Source organism: Andrena cerasifolii, chromosome 13 (genome assembly GCF_050908995.1).
Source record: "Andrena cerasifolii isolate SP2316 chromosome 13, iyAndCera1_principal, whole genome shotgun sequence".
In the NCBI taxonomy this organism is placed as follows: Eukaryota; Metazoa; Arthropoda; class Insecta; order Hymenoptera; family Andrenidae; genus Andrena; species Andrena cerasifolii.
The window spans coordinates 5,033,287-5,043,947 of record NC_135130.1 but is presented as its reverse complement, the minus strand read 5'-3'; the positions used below and the strand labels follow the sequence as shown (position 1 = coordinate 5,043,947).

Below are 10,661 nucleotides of genomic sequence, written 5' to 3'. Positions count from 1 at the left end.
TAACAGGCGTCCGCAGCAGCCCACTGTCGAATCGGATACGCCCCCTCTCGATTTCGATTTATTTGTCGCAGTGCTCGATCGCTGGGGGCAACAACTGCTCGCCTCTGATCGTAAAGCAACGTCGGTGACCCTCTGATTTGTCTTCGTCCGCGAAAGTTCCACTTGAAAGCCGATATTCTCGGCGAAGCGAAGCTGAAGAAATCGCGGATAAATGATTCGGGTACCTGAGATGAAGGAATAGACTCTGCAGTGAAGAGATTCAATTAAATCGAATTATTCGCGACTGTGCTGGTGCCGACGAGGTCTCCTTGCGCCATGGAGACTCGCATGTGCTACGGAATCTTGGTCCTCTTCATGTTTGCGACGAAGTGTAGCTTCGGCGTCGAGAAGTATTGGCTGCCGGACTTGGAGTGGCGCACAGCCAAAAACTGGTTAGGTAACCGGGTGCCAGAAATCGACAGCCATGTGGTTTTCCCTTTGCAGACCAGGCACGCCGTGGGCATGGCGGATTCTGGCGACCTCAGGCTCGCTGGCATCGATCTGGCTAGGTCTGGATCCCTCATCCTGCCCAGAGATTGTAATTTGCAGGTAGGTGCTCCTGGTTGCGAGAGAATAGAAGCTCTGCACGATTTTATTGCGGTGTTTTCTTTTTCATGCAAGCAATAATAGAATATTGCTTTCATTTTCGTCGGGGGTGGTTGGTTTTAAAAATTTCGCGTTTGGGTGCTGCTAGTGGTGGATTTAAGAGCGAAGGCCCAGGTGGTAAACATTCTGAGGGCCCATTTTTTTAATGAAAACGTAGTTTACTAAAAACGGACCGAGTACAGAAAACAATATAGTGTTTGGATAAAATCGTAATTTTTTATTTGAAAATGGGACCGTGGGGGCCTTTTGGGCATGGGTCCAAGCGGCAACTGTTCCGAAGTGATCTTTATCTTGATATCCAGCCAGTTTTATAAAATTTCATTGTTTCCATAATCGATATCCACTTTAACACTGAACTGCACATTTTGTTTATGAAAAAAAAATAGTTTCTAACGTAGATTTTGTCAGTGAATCCGGGAGAAATAATGAAAAATACTGGGTTGCGTGTATGTTTTTATTGAAACTGATGTAGGTAAGTGCTGTATTGATTATGTAATTTTACAAAACAATTACTATTTTTGTTCAGACAAATGTGCAAGCAACATTTTGAACATTTTATAAATGAAAATTATTTGCATCCTGGGACGTTGCATCTTTGCCTAGTTTCGTCACATAGCTTTTGTATCTAACCATGAAATCGGTTGCCAAACTGCACACAAAAATGGCACCTGGAGTGGAACTAGTAATATGTTTAACCTTTCGAGAGCCACCTAATAGTATAACTATAGTGGCCACCTAAGAATTTGGATACTTTGCCGGCCATTTTGATGGTATATATACATAAATTTTAAGTAAATAAAATTTACAATTTCAATGAAAAAATCCCGGCCCTCTAAAGGTTAAAAAAGTCAATGCAGAAGAAATGCCTATGGTTGTCTTTTATTTTTAACTTAACGACGGTGCATCAGATCGCCTATAATGCGCAGTGTAGGGTTAACTTCTTCTGTATAACCTTCCCAGTGATTTCTAAGTGTCTTCTGTTAATTCCTCAGCGTTGTACTGGAAGCGTGGGTCCTCGGTATCCTCCCCCGGGGATCAATTTTTAATTCCTCGTGTCGCGAGACAGAGGAAGGAAATATCGACGTGTCAATGAGCTTTTGCAACACTCCACAGATTACTTTTGGAATTGAATTAAAATTTCTTCGATATTAACGTCACCCTGTAGAGCGCAATCGAGAGCAGAGACATAAATCTGACTCTCCTGGTCCTGAAGGGAAGCCGATGAGTAATATAACGAAACGATAAAGACACAGAAGTCGAAAAATGTCCTTAAAATAATTTTGCTCAGCCACTTCAAGACTCGTTACGTTTCAAGGGCGCTTCACCCCGAAATTATGGTCAAAATAATAATAATAATAATTCTTTATTGCACAGTAGACATCGCAAGAGAAAATATATAAGAAAACAGGAGAGAAAAAATAGTTAGAACTTATACAGCACATATAACGGTAGAAGAACATCATTATTGTGAAATAAATAAATCAGGTGTAATTACAAGAATTCTCTTAATCGTAAGATTTTAGTGAACTACAGTCTCAACAAAATCAAATGGTCTTGTTGCTGCCAACAACTACCTCCCCACCACTATCTTCAGCTAGACATGTTGGAAGTGGCTCTAACTTGTGGCTTTCAGAGTCCACCTGATTTAGTTCCAACCGTATCCCCACGATATTATTATTATTATCTTAATATATAAAGCAGAAAGTGTTTGTGTGTTTGTCTGTCGCTTAAAAACTTTCGAACAGTAAACTCTGGGGTCACGAAATGTGGCCCAGCTCATTATGTCTAGCTAATCCAGATGAATGTGTCTATTTTCAAACAAAAAAAATAATAAACAAAAAATTTTTTTTTATAAAATCAGAATCTAAATTTTGGGCGAAGCCGAGTAGTAAAACTAGTTATTCATAAGCGGGATTAAACCCGCGTATGCATAGATTGGATAAGAATAGAAAAGATACATACATAAATACATAATATATATAAAAAAAAAATATCCTACAAAAGAAAAATGAAAAATGAGATATTAATAACAAAACTGACCCTTGTGACTTAGTTAAGCGAGCCAGGAAAATCACCACTGAAAATCAGTCGTTGGGTGCGAGAAGGTCACTTCTTCTGGGCGGATCCTGGAAACTGGAACGGGACTTCAGTAGCTGCTCCTCATCTGGAGCAGGTCCCGTGTCGCCAGGACGACATCGTCCTGCCGCGGAGAGACCGAGCTTTCAGCGTCCTGTTGCCGATGAAATCGATCGAGGTGAGATCGATCAGGACATCGGGCGAGAAGCGTCCACTCACGTCCTGGCAGTGGACCGACTTGGAGAGCCGAAGAGAGTTCAGCAGAGGAATATCCACCGTCAAGTGGGTCCAGCTCCCGAACTGACGAGCTTCACAGTTCAAACGTCCCAGACACCTCCCATCTCTAGCGGAACTAACAGGGTCTGTCTTAATTACGCAGATACGCCGAGTACAGTTGCGGAAAGTGTCCCTGCCAGAACGATCCAAATGGATACTACTTGGAGGAGATTTGCGCGATTTCGCGGCCCAAGTGTGGCTTCACACCTTGCGAATTTCCTTTGACGGTGGGTTCAATAGCTAACTGGTACTAGTGGCTCGCATTAAGTCGTGCGAATATAACGAAATAGAAGCCCACTGGCCAACATTCCGATTTTTTTTAAACTGCGCAAGTTTAAGTAACAGAAGTTAGAAGTAACAGACAATTTTTCGTGTGCGCCCATTTTCGTGAAAACTCCCCCTAAAGGGTAACAAGTGTTTTTCTACTGCCCAGCATATCTTGAAAACTGCAGTAGATACAGAAAAATTGTTATAAAGAAAATTTAATGGTTTTTTATGCTGTATAAAACTACGTAATCAAATTTTTAAAATTTGCGGTGGCTAACATTTTACTGTTTAAATTACAATTTGATTATACAGTTTGATAAGCCATAAAAAGCCGTTAAGTTTTCGTTGCAATAATTTTTTAACATCTGCTATAGTTCTCGGGATATACAGGGAAGTAGGGAATCACACATTAAGGGGGGAATCCTATTTTACAGGCTAAAAATAATAGCAAAATTTGGGATCTTTTTTAAGAAGCTAGCAATTCTCCTATATTTATTATTAAAAATTAATATAGAAAAATCTGCAACTTCTTCTAAAATGCATCGAAACATGGTCCAAATTTCAGAGTAATCAAATCGCTAGTTTTTTAAAAAAAAATATCAAACTTTGCTGTTTTTAGTCTAAAAAATAGGATCACCCCTTAACCTTAAGAGATGTTTTCCCCCTGAAGAACTGAGAATAGTCGCAAACGAAAAATTGCCCGATGCTTCTATCGATGTCCTCTATAAACCTGCGCAGTTTCAAAAAAATCGGGATGTTCGGACAACCGGTCTTCTCATTTTAATTAATATCGGAGCGACTCTGTACTCGTGGCCGATCAGCTGAATTTCGCTGCTGCCCCGCCGAGACACAGGTATTCTGAAATGCTTCAGGTGGAAGGCCACTGTTGTCAATACTGCGGCGGCAGGCTGTCTTTGTCGAGCGAAGCGTCTTTGCCGATGGTAAGGGCGGCAGCGGGAGAGGCGCTGGAAGGATACGCAGATAGAATCGCCTGGCATGTCAGACGTAAGTGGGACGGGTCAGCCGAGGTCCTGATAAAAGAAAAGGGCGACTACGCTGGAATCGATATCCTCGAAGCGGTGGAAAATATGAAGAAGACCTTGCTAAGTAAAATTCCACCTTTTCATGCAGCGTTTACCTCCGAGGGAAATTGCGAATTTTCGTGGCCTCTTGTGCCCCGTGCTTTCTCAGAGGAGCACCGTTGATATTTCATTATTCCGCGAAACCGCCATTGTCCTTGCTAAAGACCACACTCGGCGAGCATAAAACGAGGCCCGGGGGAAACCAGTCGAACTTTCATTTTTACGGATTCGTCGGGCACAGTTCCCCGATAAGTCAGCCGCTGGTGGCGAACGTTATTGTGTTTCCCAGTTCGTTGGATATAATATCGACGACATCGACGCGCAGAGGGACGGTCCTTTCGTGGAAAAAGTCTGAAAGAGTCTTTCGGTCACTTTATGCACTTGGACGCAAAATAGTACACTAATTAATTAGTAATTATTTAAAGTTCCTAGGGAGGTACTGAAAACTGGGGGAACACTTTGTTATATAATATATAAATTAACATTTTTATATTCAAACATATTTTTAATATACTTTTAATAATATTTAATAATTTTGTAATATAAAATTAACTTTTTTATATTTGCTTTAAATATCCTACTATAGTATTGCGTCTTTTGTGATTGTACTACAAGTAGGGAATTCAATCCCGGGATCCCGGCTGTTTTTTGGATTCCATTTTTATATTTTTCAGTTGTACATAAAGTAATTCACGTTTTTAAAAATTCTAGAAATTCGCGGGATAAGTTATAACTTGCTATATCAAATCCCGGGATTGAATTCCCTACTTGTAGTACAATCACAAAAGATGCAATATTATAGTAGGATATTTAAAGCAAATGTAAAAAAGTTAATTTTTATATTATAGAATTATTTCATATTATTAAAAGTATATTAAAAATTAGAATCCAAAAAACAGCCGGGATCCCGGGATTTAATTCCTTAACTACAAGTAGGGAATTCGATCCCGGGATCCCGGCTGTTCATTGGATTCCATTTTTATATTCTTCAGTTGTTCATAAAGTAATTCACGTTTTTAAAAATTCTCGAAATTCTCGGGATAAGTTATAACTTGCTATATCAAATCCCGGGATTGAATTCCCTACTTGTAGTACAATCACAAAGGATGCAATATTATAGTAGGATATTTAAAGCAAATATAAAAAAGTTAATTTTTATATTATAGAATTATTTAATATTTTTAAAAGTATATTAAAAATTAGAATCCAAAAAACAGCCGGGATCCCGGGATTGAATTCCCCAACTCCAAGTCTGCAGTGTTAATTCGAAAGGGGGTATGTGCACCTTTCGCTTAAACTGAGTTATTGCTGGCAGGTAGCAGGGAAATAGTTTATCTATATGTATATTAGATAAGAAAACCATATCTGTATTAACACTGAAGATATAAGAGTTTATATTTCGGGCGTATTTGAAATCGATGCCTGATTTTCAGCGTATCTACCAAAGTTTCCTTTGGAGTTTATGAAATATTTGACGAGTTTGTCACAAAAATTCAGATACCTTTTTATCCAGGTTTAATATTTAACCTAATCGGATTTATATAGCATACTAATGGCATAGCACAGAATACTAAAATTCATTTATCTCAGAACCACCTTCTGACCAGATATTTTCGAATTCACATTTTCAAATTTGTATCCTTTTTGTTGCCCCGAACTGCCAACGTTCCCCCAGTTTACGGTAATTTCTATAAAATCTTGTTTCCTCTTTATTCGAGCAGGTATGAAGATCCAAGTGCTGAGCACAGAAGCAGCGGGCGCGGCTTTGAAGGACCATCGACTGGTGGCTATACTTGTTCCACTCTTCGGGACACCGTTAATCATTCTCGGGCTGGCTTTCCTTGGCTTCATGTCTGTCGGTTACTCTTCCAGGCAGTAAGTGCAATCTTTCCTGGCTAACTTTCAAACCTGCTCGTCCCTGTTCCCCTTTTTCTTTTTAAACAGACTTTCACCTCATTTTCACTTGATTGAGTCAGATCGGGATATCGTGCACATAGTGTGATTAATTTGAAGCCTTTGGCTGGTCCGAACCAACACCAGCCACATTTATTTAATCAAGATTTCCCATTTTAATTAGCCCGGAGCGAGGGCGGGAAAAGAATGCACGAGGATTTCATTCCCACGTGTGGGGTGTCTCATTTTAGCTGATTAAAAATCCCTGCGTATTTTATCGACGTAAAAGTAACGTCGAAAAAGCTGTTAAACAATTGAAATCAACAGCTTCCACGACGGTGACTGCCGTTTCAGAAATTTTCTCAGTGAAAATTGAAAATCCTTAAGGAAACTAGTCGGTCGTTTTCCGCAAAAGAAACACATTCTGTTTAATGTATTTGGGAAAAAATGAAAGCAAATCCAGATGTATCCGGTTACCTAATGTTTATTGTTAACATAAAGATTAAAAAAAAAGTTGGTATGAAATATACATGTGCTTTAAAAATGACGGTGCTGAGTGTTAAACATTTTAACGTTCTTCTGTGGTTTTGCTGTAATATTGGTTTTAAAAAGTGACGTAACCCAATTTCAACGCGTGATTCTTGCTTGTTACATCCGTAGTTTCCCGCGTAACCAATAAAAACTAAAATTGAAAAAGAATTATTAGATGAAAAAATTCGAACGTGTTTGTGTGTTACTAAAAATTCGTTTTTAATTTTTATATGAAAATCTCGAATTTTTACGGACCATATCATAGGTTGCGCGGGAAATGGCACATGTTTTATACACCCTGTAATTTTTTCAAGTCGATCTGAACCCCCGTTCATTCGCAACTGGGGGAAAACCAAGAGAAAAAAAGATTCGAGAACAACGCGTTTAACCCTTCGTTGACACTCTGGGTGTGAGCCACCCATTAGTTGATTTTGACGCTCTGTACCTTCTACATGCAAAATAAATACCTTTTTTCCAAAGCCAACTTACAAACTATTTTTTCTCTGAAAATATTATATATGAACAATAACTCTGCAGATTTTTAGCTTCTAATATTAAAATTTGTAACAGTTACAATTTTTTAAAGATTTTCTTCGTGCTTTCTCGACATATGGTAATCTAGAATTTTTTACAAGAACTGTGATGAAATTTCAATAAAAAAAACTATTGGAATACATTCTACGGACCATGAAATCGACCCATGATTTTTATCAAAACGATTGGATTCTTCAGATGAGAATGGCATTCGTTCAAAAACTGTTCTGGGTGTGAGCCACCCAGGTATGTCAAAGTTGATCGAAAAAAGAGTTGTGTCAACGAAGGGTTAAAGTTTCTGAGCAAAGGCGACGCTGTAAGTTGCCGCTTGACCTTTTTAGCTGCCACATCACCGATTCTGCGAATTTAAATATAAACCAAGCGGCATTTTATTCAGAAAAGATAGTAATTTCGAGAAAAGCAATAAAAAAATCGATTTTTCGACTGCCTAGTCCCCTTAACTCGGCGGGAGGCGCTACTGTGTAAAATTTACCACAGAGGCGCTAGTTGCGAAAATATGACGACTGTTTTCGTTTTTGTTACAATTTTTTAAAGAACTTTAATAAAGGTTTTAAGATATTTCATAAATTTTCTTTGATTCTTAAAACACTGTACTTTAACATAGAAATTACAAAGTTAACCCTTAACTGGTATACTGTTTTTGGCAAACGTGACTGGTATACTGGGGTCGTGGCAGACCCCAAATACAAAAGGGCACAGAAATTTGTAAAGTCGACACTAGAGCAACCACTATGAATATTTTCTTCTTAGGTAATGTAGAAAATAATAGAAGCGTAGAGAGTTAAACTATTATTATAAAATTAATTAGAAATTCAGTTTACCAACTTAGACAACCGAAAATTGTACATCGAACTTTGGGTGCTTGGGGTCATGAGCGACCCCAGGATACCAGTTAAGGGTTAAAAAAAAAATAATTCTGATACCGTGGTTTTTAACGTTTCAATTTTGGGTATTTTTTGACCCGGTAGCGACAAGTTCTGTTACAATATGGGGTGCGCCTCCCGCCGGGTTAAGGAAACGTATTTCGAATATCCTCGTGCAGAAACGTCCCCGCCAGAGAAGTTAATTTTGCAGATTTCTGGTCCACTGGATGCGAGAGGGCATAGGGGGAGGGGGGTAGCAATTAGCATCCACTTGCAAACTGCACGTCGTGTTTCATATTCCGTGTAATTACTTTTTTTTCCTCTCGCCGTCGCGACCCCTTTCTCCGTCCCTTTATCCGTTTCGACTCCCACGTGTCGGTGGGTTACAAGGGTGGAGGAGGATATAGAAAACTTCATCGCGACGTTTCCGGGACGCTTCGCTCGGGAACTTTTTAAACTCCCACCGAGTCCGCTCCGCGTCGCGTTATTGCGTCACCCTGAATCGTTGATCCGACACTTTTCAACCCCCGCCGTCTGTACTTCCCGACGCTAATGCGCAGAGCAGCTGACAATAGTAATGATCGTCTGAGGAAACTTATAAATACTGCGCATTAATTTTCTGCAAATCTTCCAGCCGATTCCTCGCGACTCCCAGGCGATTAAAATCGAGGAACGATATTTTTACCGACTTGAACGCGCAAGGGTTTGCATTAAAGAGGAACCTATCGTGCCGAAGAGTTGTGTGGCGATTTATATCTGGGCCGCAGCTCGGGGTGGCGCGATAATCGCGCGAACGTGTCGCGCTAGTTGCTAGTTCCGCGACGTCGAATAATGAAATGGACGATATGGGAGGGCGAGTTTCGCGGAAGAGCGAGGCTGGGGGTTGCTTCGAATTCCGATGGGCGAGTGCGTCGGTGTTTACGCGTAGTAAACCGAACTGCAGCTGCACTGGCATTGCGCCCCCACGTTTCAGTGAACGCCGGAGTTCACGGGTCGCCCTCCCAGCCATTTGCCCCCGGAGCGGGGGATGAGAACGAGGATAAATAGTGTCGCGCACGGGGAGCACCGTTTACACACGCGATCGGGGGAAGTTTCTTGAACAAAAGGGGAAGGTAAAGGACACGCGCAAGGGGGCGGGAGAGAAAATTGAAAAGGAAAAGGAGGAAGTGCGAAAGGGGAAAGGAAAAGTTGATAGAGAGTTAACGGAGGGAAATGACGTGATTAGACAGTGACTAATCAGAGATGAGAAATTGAAATTAAAAAATAAATGAGAAGGGAAATGGGAAATAAAGAGTCGAGGAAATCGATGGGAGGGGAATCACGGGTTTAGAAAATGAGTAACATTGAAAGGGAGGAGGGGAGGAAGTAAAGGGAAAGGGGGTCGTGATAATTGAGAAAAGTCGAGGTGACAAAATAAAGAGTGACGAAAAGTGTTTCAATTTGCGAAACAATGGCAATGGCCTGGTATCCAGCCAACTCGGCCCCATTTACAATTCACCGTTTTACACTCGGCAGTTTCTTCGTCGCCGCGTTTCCCTGCCACCCTTTCCAGTTCGCTGCTCGTAGCGTTTAATTAGCTCGAGCTGGCCAATCAAGTCGAATAGTTTACTGCTCCTCGTGACAGGCGTCGGAGGAGCGAAATTGGCGACGAGTTTCATTGATTTCAAACTGGAAATCTGCGGAAAAATTAGACCACTCGAAGGAATCGGTAATTAAATTCGTATAACACGCCAGAGTACTTTTACTCCTTCATATTGAAAGAAACGCCGGAAATATTCGCCTTAAAAGCATGATTCTTTGAATTCTTGCTACATTCATTAACACAGTGAATCCGAACCGGTGGGTCGCCACGGTTTTTTCTTTTTTTTTTTAATATTCTTAAGTTAGAATTATATTTTGAACTACGTATCTTTAACGTGTATTCTTTACTTTATTAAATTTACCTTACATGGGAGGAGGGGCGCAGGTTATTTGGATATTATAAATAATTTAGGCGCACATGGTAAGAATTAATCAAAGATCTGATTGGAAGGTCAGGGAATTTGATTTCAGCAATATTGCAACGGAATTTCGGATTTTTCAGGATCCTCTCGAGCTTCGCGGAGATTTTCCTATCGATTCGAGACGGGATTCGAGTGGACAAAGGGCAACGCGTGAAATCGTTCGGGTTCGCTCGTTTCGAGAATATTCCGGAGGGCAACGTGCAGATCGCGGAAGCGGCCAGCGTGCAGAAGGCTGCGAGCGACGTGGACGGCCCGGGGGAAGCGACTTCTGGCGGCAGGTTCGAGAACCCTTTGTACAGATCGAAAAGAAAGCACGGCGAGGAGAAGGATATCTTAGACATGGGCGCAGTCCTCAGTCTCTCTACCCTGAGGGACAAAGTCGAAGATCGTATGGAGGAAATGGAAGTGGATATCGATCAGTGAAACAATGACATTTTACGATCCTGTTTCAGTAAAGTAGCTAAAGGTCC

General features: G+C 40.8%; 1 protein-coding gene across 2 annotated transcripts; it reads left to right on the top strand.

Moving 5' to 3' along the window:
* Window positions 1-58: 58 nt before the first annotated feature.
* LOC143375858 (protein amnionless) lies at window positions 59-10,661 on the top strand. Of its 2 annotated transcripts, none has more exons than XM_076825414.1 (6): window positions 59-588; window positions 2,699-3,003; window positions 3,101-3,224; window positions 4,137-4,269; window positions 6,068-6,221; window positions 10,272-10,661. In XM_076825414.1, the coding sequence occupies exons 1-6, from the start codon at window positions 316-318 to the stop codon at window positions 10,612-10,614; spliced, it is 1,332 nt and encodes a 443-aa protein (XP_076681529.1). In that variant the 5' UTR covers window positions 59-315; the 3' UTR covers window positions 10,615-10,661. The 2 variants fall into 2 exon arrangements, with proteins under 2 accessions (XP_076681529.1, XP_076681528.1); XM_076825413.1 differs by having other exon boundaries at window positions 60-588; window positions 4,137-4,371.